This window comes from Aulonocara stuartgranti (genome assembly GCF_965226115.1).
Source record: "Aulonocara stuartgranti genome assembly, chromosome: 17".
Classification (NCBI taxonomy): domain Eukaryota; kingdom Metazoa; phylum Chordata; class Actinopteri; order Cichliformes; family Cichlidae; genus Aulonocara; species Aulonocara stuartgranti.
In genome coordinates, this window is record NC_138953.1 from 7,570,026 (window position 1) to 7,597,312 (window position 27,287).

Here is a 27,287-nt window from a genome sequence, read left to right on the forward strand (position 1 = left end):
AATGAAAGAAACATGACTGGATGAGATTTGAGATGCAAGATGCAAAACTCAAGTATGTGCAAAGATGCAGATTTCTAACGTTGCTGACTGATCTCCTTAGAGAAACTGTCAAGAACCTGTTTTACCAGGATTGAGATGAACGAAATTTGAATACATCCACTTAGAAATGGCAGAGAAGCATTCACTGAGACGGGAGATGCTGTTAAGGTTTTAGGGCTTAACAGAAATGTACAACTGTGTGCCATCTGTATAGCAATGGTAAGAGATTCCTTTGAAACTATTAAGAAACATGTATAAAGAAAACAAAATTGGTCCAAGATTAAGTGCTGGGGGACTCCACATATGAGGAAATATATTTGTTAATATGCATTGGTAAGTATCTGTCAGAAAATTGTGATGAAAAAATGCACAACCATGTATGCCTTACCTCTGGTCCTGGAGGCCCAGGTGATCCAGTCACACCCATTTCTCCAATTTTACCCTGACGAAAAGAGAAGAAAGACATGAACAATTTGCTCCTCTTGTGTTGTGCGGATATAATCCCGAAATAAGTCACTGACACCACTTTGATGATGTATTCAAATGTTAGATCACCAAGGGGATCCTACAGAGAGTCTAAAGCACTCAGATCATGATTCTGCTTGCTATAACTGTCAGACAGGACAGGGTATAAAAAAAGAAAGTAAAAAGTAAAAAATTAGCCAATAAAGACTAATAATGTTACTTCATATTTGCTAATCTGTGGTTGACAAAAGATTTTCCAAGCAGTTTCTGTCACTCCATTTTAAATGTTTGTTTCTTTGCTTTGATTCACTACAGATAGCCGTTTAACTTGTGCAACTTTCCTGCCATTATGTTAACACACTAATATTACAGACAGCTGGGCACCAGTCTGGGTTTGGTGTGGAATAATCGCTCTAAGCGCTTCAGTAACAGTTCTTAGTAAGTCAAAGATGCAGCAGTTTGCTGAAACCACAACTTATCTCTGATTGGCTGGCAAGAGACAAGAGCTGAAAAAACCCACCTGAAACCAAAGATTGAGCCAAAGGGATTACGTTTACACATGCTAACCGCTTTATTTAGCACTGGCTGTGTTTAATATAATTATCCAGCACTGTAACAGTATACATATGACAGGAAATAGCAAAAACCCTTTAATCGTGTAGACTGCTAACTACATGTTAGCTTTTTGTCTTTTCTTTCCTCTTTACACTGGGCTAACAATGTCATTATTCTCATTACGTGACTTGTTTAGATATCATCCTGCAGGGAATTTGTAATGTTTTAACTTAAAAGAGATTAATTTGCTCTAATGGTTGCTTGTGCTGATAAGCAAACCCAGAGCTGTTTAAAGACATTAATTTCACATTTATCTCCTATCACTGAATCTCCCCTCCCAGAAAATCTAAGATAAAGGTAATGTTTTCTGAGTATGACTAAATAAACTGAATCCAAAAAGCATGGCAAAACATCCACGAACATGCAAATACATGTTCCAAGCATGAGTAACTTTGCCCACTCAGACACACTCACACAGACATACCGGTGGCCCTGGTTTCCCTCTGGGCCCAGGAAGACCAGGAGCACCAGCAGCACCCTGAAAGACAAACACACACCATTTTTGAGTTGATGTCACAAAGTCTGTGGTTGACTTTTCTTGTTTTTTAATCAATCTCTATGTACCGTAATGGAGCAAACACAGGTAGAACCTATTGGTAACAGCAGATACACACATTGCATGGTCACATGGCGTGCTATGCTTTGTAAGGACGCTTACCTTATCCCCCTGGTACCCCATCTCTCCTGGCTCGCCCCTTTGTCCGGTTTCACCCTAGATTTCATAGTATCAAACAGAGATATAACACAACACTGCACTGCCGCAATAATCTGAAGAAACCACAAACAAAAAAACGGCACACACTATACAGAGGCTGTTTAATGCACCAGCACTATCAAAATTTAGTTTGATAGGTTGAGTTCAATGTCGTGAAAGCAAATGAAGAGTCTGTAAAGAACCACTGGAGCAATATCAGCGTTTAACATGAAAAAATGATTAAACACTAATACATAGGACTGAGTTTGCTGGATGTGTTAGCAAAATGTCACAAGGATCTTATATAGTACGTCCAAGTCACACATTACACACAGATGCACTGCAATAATATAAATATTTAGATCACCTTATCACCTTTCAATCCAGGCAGGCCGGCTCGTCCTGTTGGGCCCTGTCGCAGAGGGAGCGGAACAAAGGGAAGGAAAAGTTTAACATTCAATCACTTAGGATTCTCCTAAGATGTAAAAAAATGGTAGAAGCAAATATCAGGCCCACCTGAGGTCCCACCATACCAGGCAGTCCTCGTGGTCCCTCGGGCCCTGGGTCTCCCTGCGAAGAGAAGGACACAGTGGAATTTATGTATCACAAATAGGGATGGGTACCGGTGTCCGGTTCTGACATAAACGGCAGTAACCAGACCGAAAAGCAGCGCACATTTCGGTGCTTTATTTCAGTGCTTTTTTTTCCTGAGCTGTGATACACTTTAGATTCTAGCCAATCATTTTACGTTTCCGAGGATAGTAGGCGGGGCCAGGTACGTACGTTCTGTTAGAGCAGAGCTACAGATTAAAAATGTCCAAGGCGAAGCGGTCAAAAGTCTGGCTGTACTTCACAGCAAAAGATGCAAACTCAGCAGCCTGCAACAAGTGCTTTAAGCTGATACTGTGATACTGTCAAAGGAGGTAACACCTCAAATCCGATGAAACACCTGGCGACGCATAGCGGTTTTTTTAAAAGCCCAGAAATGCGCCGTATTTGATAGCTTGCTGCGAGACCTCACACCGAGCACATCTACTGCGGGTGGGTTGCCTGTTATGCAACATCCCCCAAAAACACGAAGAGGAGAGTCCTGGCCCCTAGCCCTGCCAGTGTAGCAGAAATGATGACGGATGATGGTGGCAGCAGCCGTTCTTCTCTGCGTGAGTAGCTAATTTACGTTGAGTAGGCTAACCACGTTATTACATTAATGCATGTAAGGTGAACTAGCAAACATCATCATAGCTACATGCGGATGTCCTCTTGTTTGATGGCAGATACTCCCTTCACCCTGGCTAAAAAGGCTAAAATGACCAAAGAAAAAGTGGAAAACAGTTAAACATGAGAGGTTTAGGACAAAGTTTGTGTTTTTTCAATTGTTTAAGCACTGCTTCCAGCCAAGAGTGATACCATATATGCCCCATAGCTGCAGAAAAGGCTAACATTGTTATATTTTTACAAAAAACAGCTGAACATGAGAGGTTTTTGGACCAATTTTGTGTTCTCCATTCTTTAAGCACCGGTTTGAGCACCGTTTGAGCACCGGCACCGTTTCAAAAGTACCGATTTGGCACCGGTATCGGATAAAACCTAAACGATACCCATCCCTAATCACAAATATGTATCACAAATACACACACGTAGTACTTGTAATATGAGTCCATTGTTGTTTGATAGTGAATGGCAGTTTTGCACAAAATATTTCTGATCCATTGTTGACATTGTATTGACATGCAGCACATTCCTGTTTGCCACAACCCTATGAGAAACATAAGCAGTGTTGGCAGAGTATCCAGTTGTTTTGCAGCGGTTTGGGTTGCCAGGCCCCAACAGTCAATCCACTCTAATTGACAGAGGTGAGGGGAGACTGGCCAGAAAGTGTGGCTGGACCAAACAGCAGACAGGCTGCTCAGGTAGCTTTCACCCTGTCTGCAGTAATAGTCAGAAGCACTGATGTGATGACAACAATTTGTATATGCACAAGTATGTGTGAGAGCATACGTGCTATACTATTCCCACAGACACAGCAGTTACAAGTTACTCTGGGTTTTTTCCCCCTCTATGCCTAAAGATAGTGGAAGCAATACCATATTTGCTCGGTAGCAGCAATGTCTGATGCAACCAACAAAAGCATAGTGAATACAGATGGATACAAAACCAAAATAAAATCCAGAATTTTGCACCACTCGTCTGCAGAAAAGGCCTGAGAGCAATAATGTTACTGAAAAACAAACCTAAAAGAATTAAAGAACCAACCACTAAAAACAATCAATGTGTCGGTCTGACCAATATGCACAAAATCAGTAATAAGTAGTACAGAATACTGTCTATGTTGCATCATCAAAGACATGTGGCTTAAACTATAAGTCCATCTGGACCCCTTAAGGTCAGTGTTTGATGCTGAGGCTCCGCTGTGGTATCGCAGGAGGACACACACAAATCACATGCCTTCCATCAAAAGAGGCTTTTAACAGTGGACACATGAAAAATGATGCACTGAAAGAAGGGGGAAAGCACAGATAGAAAATGTTCCCCCATTGCCCCCACCCAAAAACTCCAGAGTCCACTGGCCGAGCTGAAACAACAGGGTACATCAACATCCCACACAGAGCCTTTCCTCAAACTGCTGTCAAGATGAAGCCTGTCTGCCAGGTGGTTAAACGTCATCCAAACCGCTATCTGCTCGCCACGTGGGGAAGACAATTGGTTCGAGGCTCGATCAAATCCAGATTGCTGCATTCCTGTACATCATGTTTCAACACAACCGTTGTAGCCTCAGAAAATCCAATTAGACATAGAAATGTTTCTACACCCAGGACATCATAATCCCATTTAAGCGCGCCACTTCAAATGCCTCCAATTCAGACCCAGACAAGATTTAGTGCATTTTAATTTAGACTTGGCCACAAACAGCATGTACCTCTGTTAGCCACACACCAAATCTGATTGGCTACATACCAAAAAAAGGGTTGGGCCTCCTCTGGTAGCTTATGTGCTTATGCCGTTAAAGCGATTAAGTATCTCCTGTAGGTGTAACGTGTAGGTGTCCCTTTTTTCACCACGTAGTTTATGTGTAGACAGCTGTTATTCCTTGCTACTGCAATAAGACATATACCAATAGCTAATTTCACTCTAACTTCAAAGTAACTTCAGAAGAATAGATGAGAAGGTATAAATCTAGAAAGTTAATCTAGTTCCTGACACAGTCACAGTCCAGTATAGCTAAATGACTTTGGTGCAAACTACTGAACTGCAATCCCCATCATTTCCTGTCTGTCTTCAATATCATGATTGCTACCTTCATGGACACATTCACAAGTACTTTGAGTGTAAATAGAGCCATTCCTAAAAAAAAAATGCAGGTAGTACAGTGGGGCAAAAAAGTATTTAGTCAGCCACCGATTGTGCAAGTTCCCCCACTTAAAATGATGACAGAGGTCAGTAATTTGCACCAGAGGTACACTTCAACTGTGAGAGACAGAATGTGAAAAAAAAAAAAAATCCATGAATCCACATGGTAGGATTTGTAAAGAATTTATTCGTAAATTAGGGTGGAAAATAAGTATTTGGTCACCTCAAACAAGGAAAATCTCTGGCTCTCACAGACCTGTAACGTCTTCTGTAAGAAGCTTTTCTGTCCCCCACTCGTTACCTGTATGAATGGCACCTGTTTGAACTCATCATCTGTATAAAAGACACCTGTCCACAGCCTCAAACAGTCAGACTCCAAACTCCGCCATGGCCAAGACCAAAGAGCTTTCGAAGGACACCAGGAAAAGTATTGTAGACCTGCACCAGACTGGGAAGAGTGAATCTACAATAGGCAAGCAGCTTGGTGTGAAAAAATCAACTGTGGGAGCAATCATCAGAAAATGGAAGACATACAAGACCACTGATAATCTCCCTCGATCTGGGGCTCCACGCAAGATCTCATCCCGTGGGGTCAAAATGATCATGAGAACGGTGAGCAAAGATCCCAGAACCACACGGGGGGACCTGGTGAATGACCTGCAGAGAGCCGGGACCAAAGTAACAAAGGTCACCATCAGTAACACACTACAACGGCAGGGAATCAAATCCCGCAGTGCCAGACGTGTTCCGCTGCTGAAGCCAGTGCATGTCCAGGCCCGTCTGAAGTTTGCCAGAGAGCACATGGATGATACAGCAGAGGATTGGGAGAATGTCATGTGGTCAGATGAAACCAAAGTAGAACTTTTTGGTATAAACTCAACTCGTCGTGTTTGGAGGGAGAAGAATACTGAGTTGCATCCCAAGAACACCATACCTACTGTGAAGCATGGGGGTGGAAACATCATGCTATGGGGCTGTTTTTCTGCCAAGGGGACAGGACGACTGATCCGTGTTAAGGACAGAATGAATTGGGCCATGTATCGTGAGATTTTGAGCCAAAACCTCCTTCCATCAGTGAGAACTTTGAAGATGAAACGAGGCTGGGTCTTCCAACATGACAATGATCCAAAACACACCGCCCGGGCAACAAAGGAGTGGCTCCGTAAGAAGCATTTGAAAGTCCTGGAGTGGCCTGGCCAGTCTCCAGACCTCAACCCCATAGAAAATCTGTGGCGGGAGTTGAAAGTCCGTGTTGCTCGGCGACAGCCCCAAAACATCACTGCTCTCGAGAAGATCTGCATGGAGGAATGGGCCAAAATACCAGCTACTGTGTGTGCAAACCTGGTAAAGACCTATAGTAAACGTTTGACCTCTGTTATTGCCAACAAAGGTTATGTTACAAAGTATTGAGTTGTATTTTTGTTATTGACCAAATACTTATTTTCCACCCTGATTTACGAATAAATTCTTTACAAATCCTACCATGTGGATTCATGGATTTTTTTTCACATTCTGTCTCTCACAGTTGAAGTGTACCTCTGGTGCAAATTACTGACCTCTGTCATCATTTTAGGTGGGGGAACTTGCACAATCGGTGGCTGACTAAATACTTTTTTGCCCCACTGTATATAAAAACAACAACAAAAAACATGGTGGAAGAATTGTAAAGAGAAAAAACAAGGGTATTATTACAACTACTCTGGTCTCCATCTCGCCCTACTGTTTTTCTTTCAGGCTATGAAAAAGTGTCGGGCTGCATCACATTTTGCCGAGTCACACACTGGCAGAGACATCAAGTGCATACCAGAAGGAACACTTGCTGTTTATGTTCTCTCTGCGATTACTCGAGTAAAGGTTCTAACCACGTGCAATAGGCTTTTAAATAAATGAGTGAGCACAACGAGAGCCTCAACGGTGTGACTGACAGTGAGACGTGAAAATGAGTTTTAGATGTCAAATTAAAGTTCTTTGCGAGATTCATACAGCGTCAAAATCACCCAGCTGGAAAGTTGAGTGAATATGATTTATTACATCAAAGGCTGGATTAAAGAGGTGCGGGGATTTGGGCTCTCTAGTATGATTACTCAAAAGTACTTACTGGCCATAACTTGTCTGAGAACTGCATCAGCTTTAATTATTAATAAGTCAGTTACCTTCTCCTTTTTTGCATTTGAGTAAAAGTATATAAATTGCAAAAAATTATCTTATCACTGACTTCATTTGAGTAGTAGCGTTTGACATTGCTCCGGACAACACAACCTGAAAGTGTTAAAGCGTTCACATCGGAGCTTATGATGAACATCACTGAACACAGTGAAGCGCAGTTCGTCAGATACAACTGTGAAGGAACAAAACGTGGTGGCACCTTGATTTCATTTGGTCAGAAATGTAATTTACTGTTTTTCTTTGGTAGGAATTCGTGCAAACTTCAAAAGGTATTTCTTTGTTATTAAATACTGTTGAAAAGCCTGTTTATTTCCCTTATATCTTGCCAAGAAGCATTGTTGGCAACAAAGGAATAATCAACAAAACACAAATTTCCTTACTTTTTGAGCTAATTTTAAATAGGCACAGGGAAGGAAAGGAAAGGAAAGCCCATTCACACACATACAAGTGTGTAAATCAGTGTCACATCCTTTTCTTTTTACACCAAGTGGTCTGCAGTTTCTGAATGAGACCTGTCATCAGTTAAACACAGCAAGTGCCATGGCTAGCAGAACTGATATAATCAAAAGCAACTATTTATTTTTGCATAGCACATGTAAAATTCTGCATGATATTAGGTTTGGGTTTGTTTTTTGTTTTTTTAACCAAAACACTTGAAGATGGTGTGTGCATACTTCCTGTCTGGCTGTTTCAGTAGGATCAGTGACTTACAGCCAGTAGCTGAGGTGAATGCTGAGAAATCATTCCTCCAGCTGTGTCTAGCGCCACTCAGTGACCCCTCAAAAATCCCCAATAAATTCAAAGATACGAGGAACACAAACCAGTGTAAACGACACTTGAAAGCACGGGACAGGTGCTGTATACAGTTGGATCAGGGTGGCTGACGTGAACATCTGGAAGTAACTATAGACACACGATACTGCATTCTGCAGTAATGGAAAAAAAGCTTGTTCTCTTTTAGGCCTCTGATGGTCTTTCCTTAATTTAAATGTATTTTAACCTCTTTATTGTAACTCACTTTACCCTTTAACAGCAAACAACAAGCTCAGCTCCAGTACTCTACACTCAACCTGACATTAGACTAAAAAAAAAAAACCAAAAAACCAAAACAAAGCAGGCAGCTATATATTCTCTTTATTCTCTACACCCTGTCTGCATGTGGCAAGTTTCGCTTTCACTAAGGTTTCCAATGTCTGGCTCTCTTTAACATGTAAGCCCATGTTGACTTGTGAATCTCATCACATTCACATCCTATTTATACGAGTCCCTTACTTATGGCCTTACCAGTGGTTAAAGCATGAACATGCATAAACAAAAAGAAACCCACTGACAGTCACCTGGCCTCTACTAAACACAACAAGAGGAGGACGAGACACCAAAGTTGAAAATTTCCTCCACATCAGGCATGAATTAACTTTCTGGATGTAGAAGAGCTCAGAAAAGTAAAACATCCTTCCAAAGATTCCTGGATCCAGATCCTTATCATCTCCAGAAGTTAATCACCTTTTGAATTGGGCCAAGCCCCACCTCTGGTGCACTTTGTATGCAAATATGTCAATACCTCTTTGAGGTAGCGGACAAACAAATAAATCAAATGAACCAATCAGATGACCTCCATAGTTGAGGTAGATTTACAGTGTCTCTGGGTTCTCTGGGTTTCTCTAGCTTTAAAGCTTCAGTCCTGGTTCTGTGAATAATCCTAGTTTGAAATTATTGAGTTCCTATTCCTGATTTCATTGTATTACAGTGGGCCTGTATTGTTGTAGTTTTGAATGGTGTTTTCTTGGGTTTCGGCCTCTGTTTTGAGTTTATCAGAGTGCCTTTATTCCCCTCAGTGGTTTTCTGCTCATTCCTCCCTAAGTCTCTTCTGCCTCTGATTTAGTTAGGGTGAAGTCTTCTTGCTTACATGTTTTTCCTATTTTACTTTGAAAGTCAGCCTTTATTCCCTTGTGTTGCTTTTATTTCCTGTCTTACCTTGTCTAGTTGTCACCTATTGGTAGATATCATCACCTGTGTCCACACCCATCTGTCTTCCCCGGGCACTTCTGAGAGTATTTGTAAACTTGCCTCAAGACGTCCGTTCATTTTCCTTGATGTGCATCTCCGATTTCTCTGTAGGTCCTTTATTTACTTTTTAAACTTTGGGACTTTTTATACCTGCCTAAATAAAGGCATGTTATCTTATTTCATTACATTGTTTTTGTGCCTTGCATTCAGGTCACCTCAGCTCCACATATCTTGACGTACAATGGAAGAGAACAACAGAAAAGACACTACTGCCATCAGGAAAACAAAACCCGTATTAAACGATACAGGGAATCTAACCAAGAATTAGCTTGCGACGTGAAAATTCCTAACTACTGTCAGTCGTGAGGCTCATGAGCCAATCCCAATCTAAGCACTAAGACAAGTGGAATAAGACACAATAGGCCTGAGATAAAACTGACAAAACTGAGCCTTGTGAGTCACAGGTCTAAGAACGGACTCACAAATCTAAATCAAACAAAACATGTTGCTGCTAAAAAAAAAAAAATACAGACTCACCCTTAGACCAGGAAAGCCACTTATGCCAGCCCCACCAACAGGGCCCTGTGGAGGAACATCATAAGTACGTTTGTCTCACTCTCAAAACAATACAGGAGTAACAAAGCATATTTATGTCATCTGATCATAAAAAACCCTAAAAAACTCTCAGTAAAGCTAGGATTATTCATACGCATATAACTGTACATTTTACAGCTGAGTATTATGAGACACTGTCCACCTGTGCTGCCTCTAATGAGACAGCACAAACAGAAGAAGCCAGAGTTCAAGGATGAAGACAGAAGACTGAAGTAAGTATTGGACATACTGAACAAAAAGCGGGCACAAGTTCTCACCTCATTTCCATCTGGACCAGGAGGCCCCCTCTCCCCAGCATCCCCCATGACACCCTACGGGGCAAATACATCCACAATTAATTTAAGAAAGTCAGGACTACCATTTTTAACTTTACCCTCAATCTGCAGAGAGTAGCACCTCCACAGAGGTAAAAGAGTAGTTTTTTTCTTCTGCTTTCTCCATAACGGCTCTGTGCTTTCTGTCGTGCGTGGCATAGCAAACTTTTTTTAAAAATTGACTTTACATGTAGCATTTAACGTGCAAATTTCCCAAAGTAATTATTCAAGATTAACTTCACATGGACATAATGTGCAAAAGCACATTTTTTAATGAGGCAAGATTAGCCGGCGTATTAGCCAGACATCACTGTTCCAAGAAAAAAAAAAATTGATAAAACAGTCACTGGGCTTTTTGCCCGCTTGGCAACTTCAATACAGAGAAGCGAAGGCTTGTTTTTAAAACATTAACTTTTCACAGTGTGCGGGCCCAACCTAGACATTCCATCTGTCTCTGAGTGTAACTTTATTCAAGGCCACCCTGGAACAAACTTGCAGACAATATGCCAAGATGCATGTAATTTGCTATATCTTGAACACTGTATTGTATGTATGCATACATGTGTAATAGTCCTCTTTGTTCTTTTCTCTCGATGTCCTATCAAACCCGCCTCCTGCTGCTTTAGCACATTCACAGCAGCAGGATACAAATGTGCCTCTTTTGGATGCTTCTGGGGTCTGTGTGGATATGCAGTACTGCTTTATACTGGCATACTGTATACCTGATGAGCTGGATAGCAGCAGTTTTTACCATCAACGTGATGGGCAAAAGTATAGATTTAGGGAACTGTTAAGTATGGCAAAAACCAAAATGGATTCATTATTACATGTCTTCCTTTGGGGCCAGGTCTTCCAGCAGGTCCAGGTATGCCCTAGAAAAGAAAAACAAGCAGTTAGATTTCTCACGCAAGTTTAGGATTGAAATTGAAATGACTGGAAAGAGAATTAGAGAGGATATGAGCCTAAGCAACCACAGCTCTTCTAATCTCCTCCGCAATCCGTAAAACAAAATAAGCCCATAAAATAAGATGCTTAAATTATCCATTAAAGTCGCACAGGTTCTCAATACAGCCTACTTTAGGTGAGGATTTAACAATGCATTTCATCACGTTGAATAAAGTTCTCTTGGTATAAAACAAGCTGATGTGAAAAAGCCACAACAAAACTACAAACACCGGGATTTCTTAGATTTTGACCTCTCAAGAATGAAGCAATGTGTTCAGTAATTACTGACTGCCTAAATGGAAAATATTTTTTCTGTAGCCTAATGATGGGGGGAAAAGTTTGAATAAACAGAAAATAAATGGAGGTGAAAGATAAGATATTTACAGATTTATTAGAGGTAAATAAAAAAATTGTGATGGGAAATGTGTCATGTTTATAGAGACTTTGACAAATTGCACACTGGAAATGAACAAATAGGGCTGCTCGATTATGGCAAAAATGATAATCACGATTATTTTCACTGAAATTGAGATCTCGATTATTTGACGATATTTATTTAACCCTTTAAGACCTACCATAGAACCAAGTCCGCCAGAGCTTATATTAATTTTTTACATGTTGTAGTGCCATTTATGGGAGCATTTCAAGTTGCTATACAACTGTTATAGCCCATATTTTAATAATATGTATGCATTAAGTCCATAGTAACTACATTAATTGCAAAAAAGTGCAATAAACTACAAAAAACAAATTGAAAATCGTTTTTGGTTTTTTTACATATATTTCTACTTGGAGAAATTTAAGAGGTTTGTCCCTCAAAACTTTAAATACAAAAAAGTTGCAAAAAATAGTTTACAACAGGAAATTTATTTTGAGTGTCTTCATAGTTTTATTTTGGAGATACAGCAATTTTTATATACACTGCAGGAAAAACGAAAAAACAATCCTATGATGCAAATTTGCAAAGAAAACAGCAGGTGCATCAAAATAAACTATTTCCAGCAGTGCAATTCGAGTTCTAAGCATCCCAGCAACTATTCAGAAAAGTCAAACATGACCAGTATAGGCTTTTAAGGCCTACAAGTAAAAAACTACATTTCTGCGAAAATGACGTCACTTCCGGTTTTGGCCAGGAAATGGCGGACATGTGATAGTTCGCGCTGACGTCTGTTTCACGGTGGGAAGTGTTAAGAACAGCTGATCGGCGAAGCCTGTTTCTGGAATATTATGCTTTTGTTCCTGCAAGCGCTTTTTATGCAATTTTTGCAAAGCTTTTTGTGGAAGGAAACCGTGACCGAGGACAAGCTGATGGCATCAGATGTAAGTACAACTCCTCCGGTTTCATATGGTAAATGGCCTGTATTTATATAGCGCTTTACTAGTCCCAAAGGACCCCAAAGCGCTTTACATATCCAGTCATCCACACATTCACACACTGGTGATGGCAGCTACATTGTAGCCACAGCCACCCTGGGGCGCACTGACAGAGGCGAGGCTGCCGGACACTGGCGCCACCGGGCCCTCTGACCACCACCAGTAGGCAACGGGTGAAGTGTCTTGCCCAAGGACACAACGACCGAGACTGTCCAAGCCGGGGCTCGAACCGGCAACCTTCCGATTACAAGGCGAACTCCCAACTCTTGAGCCACGATCGCCCATATGCAAAACAAATTATTGTGCTAGCTTACGCGGTTCCGGTTCTACAGGGATTTAAAAATAGTTACACAAAACGGAGCGTGCTGCTCTGACCGGCTTTAAAGGGTTAACAATGACTTTAAAAAATAATATAACAGTGTGTGCAACACCACTGAAGTTTTTTTTTACCTGTCTTTACAACCAACGGCAGTCACTCTCCTCTCCAAATAACTCCTGCTTAGCTTTCCGAGCTTCCCTCGGGTCCTCTTAATCAGCGGTCTCCAACCTTTTTTGCGCCACGACCGGTTTATGCCCGACAATATTTTTACGGACCGGCCTTTAAGGTGTCGCGGATAAACGAGGGAGGGGCTAATAATCGGCTCACTCATTTTTAATGATCGTTGAAAGCCCAGATCGTAATCGTGATTAAAATTCGATTAATTGAGCAGCCCTATGAACAAACATCACTCACTTTCTCCCCTTCCAGCCCGGGTGGGCCAGCATCGCCCGGAGGCCCAATGAAACCCTGAAAATGAGAAAAACATCACAACAAAGTAAAAATTCTGTGCTGCATTAACACAGCACAATGCTTACATTAACTTTCATTATAAAATAACGACAGAAGAAGAATAGTAGCCTGTCTGGTGCACTGTTCTTTGATGCCTTCAAATGCACTAATAATATTTCAGCAACAGAGCTGCGCATGGTCTTTTATTTTGGAAACTGACTAGATTTCCTTTTCCTGCATCTGACTTTTTGCACTCTGCATCAGATGTGGGTCATGTCCGCTCATCTTGGCTAACATGAATAACTTATTTTGTGCTGATGGCAGCACAGGAAAAACGATTTGCCACTGAAATCAGTTCATAACAATCAGGACGGTCGCAGCTTGAACATCTTTGTCTGGAGTACAGAGCCACCACATGAAAGTGCCTAATTGGGTAAAAATAGATGACACAGTCAGAGGATTTTTTTTATCCTTTTAAAATTTAATTCTGGATTTTAAAAGACATGTGTGGCCCTGATGCATCCTGTGGGAAACATGGGAGAAATAGCTGGTTTCACTGGCCAAACTCTTCTTTGTTCAAGGTAAATGTAGCTCAGGAACAGTCTGAGCACAGATTCCTCATCAGTGTTACAGGTAATTACAAGGAGTTTTCCAGTGAGTAAAAATGCAAACAGGATCAGTATCTGAGACCAATGATCGATTAAATTTTTGTACCAATAACAAAAAAAACAAATAGGATCTTTAATCTGATTTTAAATCATGAACAGTGTTCTCATATCATAATTGGTCCTGCATTACAAGCTAACATACACCAAAAACAAATCTGTTGGAGCCATAAGAAATTAAAAAGTTGGTTTTAGCCTCATTTTTGCAACCAAACTGTCAAAATACGAGCAAAAAACCCTAAAGCTGCTCAGTATTTGTACTATAATTCAGACTGGCTGCATTCAGGTTTGTATGTCAGTTAGCATACAACGTAATCAGTATTTCCGAGTCATCCTTTTTTTTTTTTTGCATCCCTTTCCACCCTCTCTCATTGCTCAAACATCTTTCTTTTCAGCACATTGTCTGCCTCTGTGGCTCCTTCTCACCCTGCCAGCTTCGGTCCGACACTGTGATCCTAGCTATCCTGTTTCCTGGGACCGCAACGCTCCTCTTAAGTCCATTCTCTAGCTAGCTCATTTGGCCCCTTCTGATTTCATCTGTTCCTCTTCTACCTACTGTCTTTCTTCTGTTCTCCTATTTTGGGGCATTTCAGTCACTGTGGAGCCAGCCTGAAACTCTGGTCCTAATCCTTTCAGGAAATGAAAGAGTTCAATGTAGTAATACTAAAGGAAAAAAAAATAGCAGAAAACACCTTATACTTACACGAACACCTTTAGGGCCAGGGCTACCTTGTGGCCCGGCTGAGCCCTACAAAGAAAAACAGGGAGACTTTGTTGACTACAAAGCATCTGATGTGCATAGGTCAGCAGAAATTAGTGTACATTATTGTGGCTGTGTTCTCTTAGTAAAGTTCTCGATAGAGCAATAAAGGAATCTGCAAGGATTGATGGAGAAACAATTTTTGTGTGTTTTTCACTGCACCTGCCTGCCAGGGTAACCTGCAGCTCCAGCTTCCCCAGGAAGTCCTGGTATGCCCTAAAGTGACGAGAGAGGAAAAGGGAGAGAGAGAGAATGAACGGTGAATAGGGAGATTAGCGGACGGATAACGTGAAAGGGGAGAAACGCAGACTTCTAGTAGCAGTGCCAGCTAAGGAATAAAACAAGCACTGTTCATTCCCAACAGCTCCGTCTACTAACTGCACCTTTCAGCACCCCTCCAATACACCCCATCCCTCACTATCTCACTCTGGCTTTTACTTCAGCTCATTGTTCACTGTTATGTGACTCATTCTTGTTATTGTCGTTGTTTGAGAAAGTGAAGAGTTTTAAGAGGGATAAAAAGAGCCATAAAAAGAACCAGCTACTATAAGGGACAGCTGAAGGACTACCATAACTGGCTTGTCACACACTCATCTTTGCATTCGTTCATTTGCATGTGTGTACCAACCCAGTTCCTATTTGTATTTTTGTGACAAAGTACTAGCCGGAATCCAGCTACCTTGAATTTAACAATTTTAGTTTTGTTGGGCTGTAACACAAACCATGAACACAAATAACTACTTACTTGTTCTCCTGGTGGTCCAGGTGGACCCAGATAACCTTTAGGACCCTTAAAAAGTAAAATGAAACAAGTACTTTTAGTAAATTTCAACTGAAAAATTGGTAACTAAGAGTAATTAAGCTGCCCTGCTAGCAGCATTAAAAGGCATAAAAACTAAATGCTAAATTAAGAATATGTACGCTGAATGTGAACTATTAGAGAGCAGTCAGTCTAATCAAAATATCATGTTGAGTGTTGAAACAAAGCATGCGGATGAAGTCAGGGGATTACCAGCTTCAGTAGGATTCAACTACTTGGAAACCATGAATCTATGTGTCAGGTTCAAAGAGTTTAACCAACCACCCCACTGGACAGACCCCAAGCAGTGCACTAAACAAGAAGAGCCAACAGTAAAACTAGAAAAAAGAAGGGTAGTTAATCACTTTAATGAAGTAAAGAAAAAAACAGTGGGATGGATTTCCTGTGGGCAGTTTTTGTGTTACTACTTTAAAATTTCCCAAGTCATAGATAATGCTTTCAACTTGGGTCGGTAACCTTATGCACGTCCTGCATGTCCTGTGTAAACATGAGAAATTATGCAGTTTTGTATCAGTGAAAATAATGGTTTGAGCTTCATGTTTCTGTGGGAAAGTCTGTGGGCAGGCACACTTTTTGGGACTGGCCAAAGGACATGTGATGAAACGATATATAACAAATCTATTACATGTGACATCTCTGAGAAATTTGCTCTAAACAGTTTTCTTTCAGTTTGTGCCATCTAGTTTTAACAAGTCGGTGTCCCATTTTACATCAGGACAGTTTATAAAAACATCCACAGCACATTTCTGAGTTCTGTGTGGTTTTAAAACAAAGTGATTCAATTAAAACACAAAAAAAATGTTCATTCTGCAGAAAGTGATTAAAGTGGAAACAGTTTAGTGACTCTGGTCCAAAGCCAGCCCTGGGCTACAGCAAAATCCCACATTTAGTTAAGTAAGCACGTTTTCTTTGTAAGCTAAACAGGATTTATTGTTGAGTAAATCAGAGCTATTCTCCTCTTAAGCGCTTTATTTTTGCTTTTGACGTGATTATCAACAACAGATGTTTACAGCGACAAAACACAAGGTCAGGGCCAGGTCAGTGTCTTTTTCGGGGAAGAAAGAGGGCTTCTTGAACAGTATCAATGTCTCTGTCATGTACTTCCGAGGTTGTGACATATGACCTTCACGCCCAATAAAAGTTCCATGCAGGGCTAAAGAGCGTAGGCCAGTCATTTCCTCTTAAAATACCTGATGGGCCGCAGGGGGTGTGCTGGATGTATTAAGTTTAGCTACTGCAAACACTGATGTGGCCTCTTGGGATTCAAGGTTAAGGCCAACTATGTGGAAACCAGATTCAGAATTTCATCAAGAAGCTACCTGTAGATACAGCCATGTGAGGAGCAGGACCACCTACTATAACAGAATAAATCTATTGAGTTCATGGGGTCATGCCAAGAAAAACTCAAACACAACAGCAGCGATGTGTGGCTTTGAGTAAAACTATAAAGCCTAAAAAGAATTTAAGTCTGTCAGTTGATAATTACGTATCAATGCTTTTCATTTTACCCGTCACTGCATCTATGAAATTCTCTGTTTTAAAGCATGGCATGACAGTGGATGTCTGGTACCCAAGGCAGTACCATATCACCCCATTAGAACACTTCGCTCTCGCACTGCAGGCTTACTTGTTGTTCCTAGAATCCAGCTTCCAGTTTGGATTCGGCAGACAGACACTATCTCTACTTTTAAGATTAGGCTTCAAACTTTCCTTTTTGGTAAAGTATATAGTTAGGGCTGGATCAGGTGACCTTGAATCCTCCCTTAGTTATGCTGCAATAGGTGTAGACTGCTGAGGGATTCCCATGATGCACTGAGCATTTTCTTTTCTGTCATCTTTCTCACTCAACATGTGTTAACAGACCTCTCTGTATTGAATCATACTTGTTATTAATCTCTGTCTTTCTTCCACAGCTTGTCTTTTATCATGTCTTCCTTCTCTCACCCCAACCGGTCGCAGCAGATGGCCCCGCCCCTCCCTGAGCCTGGTTCTGCTGGAGGTTTCTTCCTGTTAAAAGGGAGTTTTTCCTTCCCACTGTCGCCAAAGTGCTTGCTCATAGGGGGTCATATCATTGTTGGGTTTTTTCTCTGAATGTATTGTTGTAGGGTCTAACTTACAATATAAAGCACATTGAGGCGACTGTTGCTGTGATTTGGCGCTATATAAATACAACTGAATTGAATTGAAATGGAATGGAATGGAATATTGACTATGCTATTGATCCCACGGTCCAGGGAAAGGTCGTTTTCCTCTTTCAGATCACCTCTGACCTTAAACCTTAAAAGCCAGGTTTAGCTTTGAGCAAAGCAGCACTACGTCCTAACAGTCAGCTTCAAGCTCTGATTGAGACAGAGAGGAAGAAACAGGATCGACCTCACACGGTAAAGTAAAGATATAGGAGGGGAAAATGAGCAAGAAAAGATGGACTCATATTTCTTTCTGTTAGTTTATAATGAAAATATAAAGAAACACAGACTGTAGACGGAGAACTGTGGCAAGCAGCGATGACATGGGCCACACTGATTCACCTCAATACAAAGGATTGAAAGGAAACAGTAAATGGTAAAAGTAAGATAAAAGTTGTGCTCCCAGTGATTTTTTTTTAAAGAATTATAAAACAACAAAATGACATTATACAGTACATAAACATGTACTTTTTCACAGATTGAAAGTCTTTTATGCTCTCATCTCACAAGCAGTTTTATAGAATAAATGTTACCAGTAAGCCTGGAAATCCATTGGGTCCAGGACGACCTGGAGATCCTCTGTCACCCTAATAAAACAAAGGAAAAAGAAAGCAGTACAACACTTGCACAGTCATTATTAAATGCCATAAATGAAATATTGTTTAACTCAATACTAAAGCTTCATAAAAGCATTACACCAATGAATATTTCATGAAAGTGATGCAATATTAGAAAAAGGAAATAGCTTTTCTGGTTAAAATGAGAAATGTGGGCGGCCAGAGCAAGCAAAATAGGCAGTGATTGACCAGTTAGATATAAAATTAGGCATCAGTTAACACCAACGTGAACATGATCGCTCTCCTCACATCTCAGAATAGAGTTCTGGCTCATAAAAAGGATCTTATGTTGCCTGTTCGCGTCCATCCTGTTGTGGCTGTGGCCGGCTAATCCCGCTGTGTGCTACCTCAGCTGCCACTTGTTAAATCTGTTATTTATGTCGCTGTCATGGATGTGACTGAGTCCTGTTGTCAAGAGCTTGGCCATCTTAGAGGGGAGCAGCATTTTTGGTTTAATCCTGTGCTCACTCAGAGAAGACTCAGCTTACACTTGCTTGAGTTCAGTTACGATACTGCACACTTGACTTACACATACACAAAAAGAGGTAGCAGCGCAAAGTAAACAAGGGAATTACACTGTGATTCATCATTTGGACAGCTGAGTTGTTTCTTGCTAAACATTATTAGTAAGGACTGAAACATCTGTTTATTAATTCGCCATCACTTTTACAAGAAAAGCCCACACAGTGAAAATTCAGATTTAATGATATAGAGATCAAAATATTCTTATTTTGATTTTAAAAACCCAAAAAAAACTAAATAAAGGTAAGTTGAGCGTGCATATGAGAAATTAACTTGGCTAACAGATTTTAACCAGCATTTTTTCTCATTAAAACACCCCGATTTTTTATAATCGCAGTGCATGGTAGTGCAGTGACCTTTCTGTGCGTAATTTGAATGTTTTCTTCTCTTCAGGTGCTTCAGTTTTTTCTCATGGTCCAAAGACATGCATGGGTTATGTTAACAGGCAATCCTACACTGACCGTAGGTGTGAATGTGAGTGTGAATGATTGTCTGTGTCTCTGTGTTAGCCTTGTGCTAGCATGGAGACGTCCCATGGTTTCCTCCTGGTCTCATCTAGTGAGAGCATGCAGACAGTTCCTGGCCTCATCTAACCTACATCCAACACAACATCTCTGGGACATTATGTTTTAGTCCATCCAAAGCCGCCATGTTCCACCTCAGACTGTCGGGAACTCAGTGATGCCCTGATGCAGATCAGGGAGGAGATCCCCAGGAAACTATCCATCATGTCATTAGGAGCATGAATACCAGCATCCAAGGCCATACAGACTAATGAGTATCATTATGAATTGATGCAATGAGGTTTCTGCAAAATGGACTAGCCTGTTGCAACATTTCTTCACTTTCATGTTCACCAAACTGTCAAGATGCCCATAGATGGATCTACCCCAGTTCTGCTAACCCTAAATTTGCATCTGGGCAACAAAAAGATTTCCTTGCTATTTCCAAAATGTTTCCTCAGTGTTTTAAATAACTCCCAGCATTCCTTTCTTTTGTTGGCTCAATTTTGAACAGTGTGAAACAACACTCGCAGCTGCACACATCTTTAAGTCTCATGGAGGTACAAGAGTGATAACAGCACTGCACTACGAATGAACTTGTAAGTAATACTGGACGAACCCTACTGAAACTTCACATTAATCTGTTTACCCCAGCGAGGATTTAAAGAGAGCTATGATACTTTGCTATGCGAAGCTCCTTAAACTTGAGGGAAGACGGATATGTTTGGATATTAATCACTTCAAAAAAATGTAGCAGTGCTTCTCAGGAATATCATTACTGTAATCATGTTTGAAGAAGAAAATGAGACAGAAGAGATGATAGACTAAGCAAAGGCCAGCCGTGATGATGTCAGACAAATCAGTGACAATAAAATGACTCAGAAATGCATAAAAAAGGCTTTAAAGTCAATGTAGAATGAATTCATTGGGATAAAGAAAACCATACCCTCAAAGTCATTGTTGCAGTATTTGAAAATGAATTTATGCTGAAAACGCCTCGTAAAATTAAATGAAAAATCTGTTTTTCATCATCATGAATGAAAACTGTTTAGTATTTTGTGACTTGTCACGGGCTTGCTGAATAATCTTTAGTACTCACTCTACTGTATGAACTGTGTCAACATTTTGGGATCATTTCACAACATTGAAAAGAAAAAAAAAAAGAAAAAAAAAAGAATCCCACATCATAAACCAAAAGCTGCCAGTAAGTGAAATGGTGGGGGTGACGACTCGTGAGGTCATGAGACAAACATAGCAAAGAGCAGAGGGACAGAGAGCCGGACACAGAGACCAGTGGCAGATTCCTCACCTTCTCTCCTGGTGGAGCCTGACCTGGAGACAGCCCAGGGTCTCCCTTTGAACCCTAGAACAGAAACAGGGTCACAAGGTCATAATGTCAGGCACTCAGTGCATTTATAATCTATTGCTGACACGCACATCCAGATATTGCCACACCTCAAAAATAGTATACATAAAGATTCTGATTTTGAGAGGTCCAAAAATAAGTATGCAGAAAAAAAGCATGCATAACATGCAGGCTACAGTGCTTGATTACCTGATTTACACTGTATGTGTATAAAAATGTATGTGAACCCTTAAGATAGCTGTCAGCAAAAGGCTAGGTGGTGGCAACCAGAAAAACAATATTGGGGGTAAAGGAGTGAGTCTGATGCCGAATTTGATGCTCATCTCACATAAAAGACATCTGCAAAGACTTATAACAAAGAATGACTCATTAGATACATTCTGGGAAATTTAGAAGTAATTTTAGATCCTAAAAACTGAAAATCAGCTGAAGGAAGGAAGGAAGGAAGGAAGGAAGGAGCTGATTACCGCCTTTTTTCATTGGTCTGCATGCAGCATTTTGTATGGTATGAAAAAGCAAAGCATACCAAATTCAAAGCCATCTGGTGTAGGATGACAGTCAGAGGCTTTAACCTTCAGCCGGGGTTCATAAGTAATTTGACATCTTGATTGTTTTATTTATAATCTGCTGTAGCAGTGTAAAGAGGCAATTTTCAAAAACTTACACACATATCTGTGTAATAGACAAGCATCACCTGTGAGTCTTTGATGGGTTTAATGAAGACGAAACATACTGTAGCTCTTAGTCTGTTTTACTTAGTTAGTTGGTTATTAAAGTGAAAGAAACAGTTGACTCCAAACAAGCAGCTGGAGCAAAGCAGGGATTTCCAGAACAGCAATATTGCTCTTTAACAGCCAGAGGTCTCATGCCTTTCCTCCCCAGTATGAAATAGATTTAGGTCAGAACATCTTTTCTGTTGTGATTCAACTAAAAGTAATATTCTCCAGACAGCAGACAGCCTTAAAGATGCAATGCCAGTAGACTGTCACATAATTTTAGCGCCAATACTTAATCTGACATTCCAACTTGCTGTTGTCAACACTAAAGTGTCCTGGTGAGGAATAGTTAGCCGTTCCTGCAAAGCAGGGGGAACAGCAATACAGCACAACATTTTGCACACTGTGAAAAATATTTGGGTTTGGATACTAAGAAAACGAGTGAGTCAAATATATTTTGTGACAGTTTAATAAATGTGTTTTACATGCATGATGAGCTGAACACGCATGACAGACCCTCTTTTTTAGAGACAAATGTACTGAAATGTGGAGGTGAACAGACAGGCACCAAAATGCTTTCAACTATACAAAGGGAATGTTGCTTCATTCTAACGTCACAATTTTCCATTCTTTGCATTATTTATTTTTATGTCATAGATCACATTGAGGAATGTTTCTACAACTGAACTATACCGGAGAGTAAGAGGAGGAACTAAATGTAAAGAAAACTGACTGAATTGAACCTGTTTGATTAGATTGTGTGATTATTCCAATGACTGGAAACCTACAAACATAAACAACCAGAAATCGGTGTCAGGAAGGCCATTCCAGAAACTAATTGGCGATATCTCTATAAAACTGCAGATTTTAAGATCAAACAATTGTACACAAGTAAAACTTCCCAGGGTAGCTCAAGCCCTGCCATGAACTGGAAACTCTTGGAACACCAGTGTCACTGTCCACAGTGAAGTGAGATTTACATCACAATAGACTGAAAGGCGACTGACATCTTCAAGCGTGACTGAAACTTGCTGCTGCCCACATGGAGAAGCTAGATATCTTCCAGAGAAATGTTTTAGGGTCAAACGACACAAACTTTGAGCGATTTGTCCACAGTTGAACGGCCTTCCTACAGCCCTGGTCTCAGCCTTATTAAACATTTGTAGACTGTGCTTAAAAGCAAGTCTGTGCCACAAAACCAACTACTGTAAACAAACTCTACCGAGCCAAGAAACATGGTCAAATATCCAGCCAGGATTATGCCACGAGCTTCTTAATGGCTACAAAAAGCATCTGGTTGATCTGCAACTTGCTAAGGCACATTTAATCCAATAATAATGGGGGTGCCTCTAAATACTTTTTACAGGAAATCCAAAATAAATTCAAACTTTAGCAGCAATTTCTTTTTCCAGACTTTCAAGATTTTGTAGTCATTCCACCCTGGACAAAGAACGGTTAAAAAAATAACAAACAAACACTAAAAGCCCCAAATCACCACAACATTCATCCCCACGATCGTTTTATGTAAACTTTTTACCACAACTGCATAAGTACCTGCCTTTTCTAAATCAGTTTGTGAATTCCCTTCTGTACGCATGATATCTTTATTTTAGCCTTCTCTTTGCATAAGTAACCTGTTTAAATGTGACTGGTATTCATTGTTTGCTAATAATAGACTGATGAGTGCCACATAAATGATGGTTGTGCCACTCATCACAACTTGGTTCAGAAGGAAAAGAAGATCATTTAAACCAGGGGTAGGCAACTCCAGGCCTCGAGTGCCGGTGTCCTGCAGGTTTTAGATGTGTCCATGATCCATCACAGCTTATTTAAAGGGCTAAATGACTCCTCAGCATTTCTGAAGTTCTCCAGAGGCCTGGTAATGAACTAATCATTTGATTCAGGTGTGTTAACCCAGGGTGCGATCTAAAACCTGCAGGACAGCGGCACTCGAGGCCTGGAGTTGCCTACCCCTGATTTAAGCGTTTTGGTAAATCCCATTTTTTACATTTTTCTTATCCGTCTACACTCACTGCAAATAAAGATTACCTGCCTGTGTTTTTAAGCATCATATTTCCATAGTTTTGACTGACACCCAATGAGGCATACAAAGGCTAAGCGAGTGAGAGAAGAGAAATCCTGCCATATCATAAAACCAGTTCCTTCCTGTTTAAAAAACAGTCGGCTGAGCATAAAGTCGACAGCCTGACAGGCTCTTTCAGGTTAAGGGCTTATCTTTATAACATTTCAGATTAGGCTTCAAAAATGTAAGATTGGCTCAGAGTCAGTAACCATATTCCCAGTGTCCTAGAAACAAAACACATTTCAACAAGAGATGTTTTCCAAAACTGAGACAAAGAGGTTCTCAGTCGCTTCCCTGCCTCCGCAAAGGGTTTCAGGGCTGAGAATGACTCACTGACCGGTCACTATGGTATTAGATACTCTTTTATTTTTCCACATGAGTGTGGGAGTAAACGCTGATAGAACAGAAAGCCGGCAGGTGGCCTGCTGTTGCATAATAGCCGATCAGTGGAATTTAGCCAAATCTCAGCGTCTCAGCAAGGTCAGAGGTGATACAGAATAAATCCACCTCTCTGTGCTGTTTCAACAATCAAGGAAGAAAAACAACATTTGGTAGTCTCATAAATAGAATTCTTCTCTCCGTGTACTAACAAAGTGAAGAGGCATTCGCTTGTCGGAAAGTTTGGCAATCAGCAATGAAGAGGGATGGGTAGGACAACCACTCGTGCTTCGCTTGACTCCTGTAGCGGGAGTGTTTGTTGATTGATTGCTTGGTCTTGGCAGCCACTCTGTGGGTAGACAGTAAGGAATACAGCCACCACAAACATGTGCATGGCGCTGCCCACATTCTCGCTCAGCCTTACCGATGTTTCTGGTCCTAAGCTGGGGAAAAAGCTTAGCAGTGACGCTTTCTGTTGGATTTCTTCCCCCTTTTTATATGAAATCAGTGCTATGGTTAATGAGCCAGGACTGGCACAATTATGCCCTGTGGTTAAACCCAAGGTAATAACGATCTAAGCTAAGGGTATCATTTAAACAAACAACCGCCTTTGTCTCCTCCTGGTGCACGGTGTCAATATACAGGCCTGCTATTATCATGCTTGCCTACATCTGGCTGTGTTTAATTCCTCTTGCACACACTCTCTTCTCTTCAGGGAACAGCATGTCAGTCGCTATAATTGATGCCATTTGCTATATAGTAAAAACTTTAACTACAGAAGAGTAAATTTCCATGAGTTTGCAGGATTTCTCAGATAACTAAGCCACTTAGTGACATCACTGCTGATGTGCTTGATTGATTTAATGTTCAAGGACGCAAAGCGCAGACTCTAACAACTGTGTACAACTATCCTTTAAAAACAAACTCTTGACATGCCTCTAACTGAACTAGCCATTATGTCAAGAAACGCTGTGTGTGGCCTTGTCAGGAGAAGACAGCATGAAATCAGGACGCCGCACTGATGAATAGCATGATTAGATCTACTGCCAATAAGAATAAAAAATAAATAAAAATAAAAAATGGCAGGTTGAGTGTATTTATACAGTTTTTTGGTACAACTGTCTTCTCAGCGTATTTTATACAATAACCCACATGCACTGATGGTGCATTAAAGCCAATTCCTCGTTTCAGTAGTTTCCTAAAGTACATTTTGAAAAGTCGGCTAAAACAGCAAAATCCGATCACTAAGCTTCCGATTAATTTACACCACACATTATTTCCTTATCCACAGCCACAGCCAATGGATTGAGCACCCCAACTACGAGAGCAGTGACGCCATGGTTATCAAAACCCACTAATGTGACGAGTCCTTTTCAAACAAACCAGCACTTAGCCATGGATTTTCCACTTCTTTACAAAACAAGGTGACTAAAAGCATATGGCTAGATCTTTTTAATGAAAGCGTGTGAAAGCAGAGTATAACTGAACAACATCCCTGGCCTGTGTGTTGGGTTCAGTGGTGCCCCTTGTGGCTGTGAGGAGACGTTCTCCACACCCATAGAGAGTGTACTAGCCAGAACTCTGTGTGGTACTCTTACAGAGTGCTGTTTATACATCCCACTCCTTCTCCTATTGGAGAATACTGCTCACCTTGGGTCCAGGTGGTCCAGGCTGTCCTGGTTTTCCATGTGGACCAGGGGGACCCTGGAACAGACACAGGAGAGAAACGTGAAATTGCTGTGCATTGCTGTCAACAGCTCAATTTGAGATGAGTTCAGAATAGTTACATGTTCCACAGCAATGTAAAATAAAAGTGATGAAACAAGAAAGTTGCACAAAGATATTGCAGTTTCTTCAGAAGTGCACACACCGTTAGATTTAAAATGAACAAATAAATCTATTCTATCACATTCGCCCTCAGTGCAAATCAGTATATCATGGAAGCAAACAGTTATGCAACCACATGTGCTTAAAGCTACTGTTAAATCCAGTTCTTTGTACTGTTTAACGGCAAAGAAAGACACGGCTCAAAGTGGTCTAACTCAAAAAATGATCTTTAATTTTACATATTCCGGAATATGGAGACTGAGCAGAGAGACAACATCAACTTCAGTCTGAAAAAGGAGCCGCCAGTCTGATTATTTATATACTTCCTCTACACATCACTCACACTTTAAGTTTCGATCAAACACTCTACTTAGTTTCACTTTCTGCCTGCAGCTCCTGTGCTCTGCAAAAGCATGCAGTTTCCTGTCAGTACTCTTGGCTCAGACTCTACTCAGAGATGGCCCTTTTAGACAAGTAACAATAAGCACTAACAATATATTTATTTTATGACATTACATGTGCACAGTCAAATGCACACTCGCACATCCACCATAAATGCACTGCATTCCTCCACATCTGTACCCCTGCTGCTTACCAGGCTTTTCTGCACTACAACAAGAGCTAAAAAAAGAAGCTCCAACTTTTCAGTGCTGTGCCTAATGTCTTCTGAATGAAAGTGCATACTGTCAACTAAGGTCCACCTTAAAGAAACGCAACTCAGCAAGACAAAAGCTGCTATGATAATCAGCGCCTCTTCCCCCCAGCACAGCTTTGTTATAGGATACAATATCATCTTTCTGCACAAACACATCTGAGCGCTAATATGACATTAGCACCAGAGCTGCCTCTTGCACTTGCAGGCATGATAGTTCACACTAGTTGACAGCACTGACAACAACATCAGCAATGTCTCTAATTCATTATCCCATGTTGTCATGTCAAAGAGTTCATCTGACGAGGGACGGTTCTGGACCACAAAGTCCATTATCCTGTGCAGAAACAGCAGAGACACAGTTAGAGTGCGCTGCCCTCAGCTTTCCAACACATAATGGTCCAAAGCCTCGTCCTGTTTGGACTTTCGGACTTAGCCTACAGGGTGATAAGTATGCTCTGTACCAGCCATGTGTTTTACAATCCTGTAATAGGAGACATGTTTAACTGAATGCCACCTCTTAGGGTCTACAAGCCTGTCTGTCTTTCTTTAAGGATGCTTTTCATGCTGTTAAAATGCAGACTTAAGTTAAAACCTTCCCTTCAAGTGGAATCAGTCATCTGGCGTAACAGCAATGCCAAAACTGAGGCTCAGGCAAAACAGCACCAAGTCCTATGACATAGTTGTGAACCTTGCTCATCTTTTGCTGCAACTAACATCATGCCATCTGACCTAATGCTTCAACATCTTGGGGAACTATAAACTCCTGTATGTGAGTGTTGCATGTTGCCTTTTTGTCACATCTGAAAAACTGTGGCTAATCTTAGAGAGGAAATCATGT

General features: G+C 40.8%; 1 protein-coding gene and 1 long non-coding RNA gene across 2 annotated transcripts in view; one reads left to right on the top strand and one right to left on the bottom strand.

The window, feature by feature from the left end:
• The window catches only part of col24a1 (collagen type XXIV alpha 1 chain), an 86,627-nt gene that overhangs the window by 37,909 nt on the left and 21,431 nt on the right, over nt 1–27,287 (bottom strand). The window contains exons 5-19 of the mRNA XM_082510096.1: nt 25,618–25,671; nt 20,734–20,787; nt 18,316–18,369; nt 15,522–15,566; nt 14,939–14,992; nt 14,720–14,764; nt 13,316–13,369; nt 11,091–11,135; nt 10,207–10,260; nt 9,872–9,916; nt 2,330–2,383; nt 2,181–2,225; nt 1,778–1,831; nt 1,544–1,597; nt 428–481 (exon numbers count right to left, since the gene is read on the bottom strand). Of these exons, the coding sequence (XP_082366222.1) occupies nt 428–481; nt 1,544–1,597; nt 1,778–1,831; nt 2,181–2,225; nt 2,330–2,383; nt 9,872–9,916; nt 10,207–10,260; nt 11,091–11,135; nt 13,316–13,369; nt 14,720–14,764; nt 14,939–14,992; nt 15,522–15,566; nt 18,316–18,369; nt 20,734–20,787; nt 25,618–25,671 (765 nt within the window). The remainder of the gene's footprint in view (nt 1–427; nt 482–1,543; nt 1,598–1,777; nt 1,832–2,180; nt 2,226–2,329; nt 2,384–9,871; nt 9,917–10,206; nt 10,261–11,090; nt 11,136–13,315; nt 13,370–14,719; nt 14,765–14,938; nt 14,993–15,521; nt 15,567–18,315; nt 18,370–20,733; nt 20,788–25,617; nt 25,672–27,287) is intronic.
• On the top strand, nt 2,390–9,587 carry LOC309691996. Its single transcript, XR_014272188.1, has 3 exons — nt 2,390–2,973; nt 9,311–9,441; nt 9,545–9,587. It is a non-coding gene; the product is annotated as an uncharacterized lncRNA (long non-coding RNA).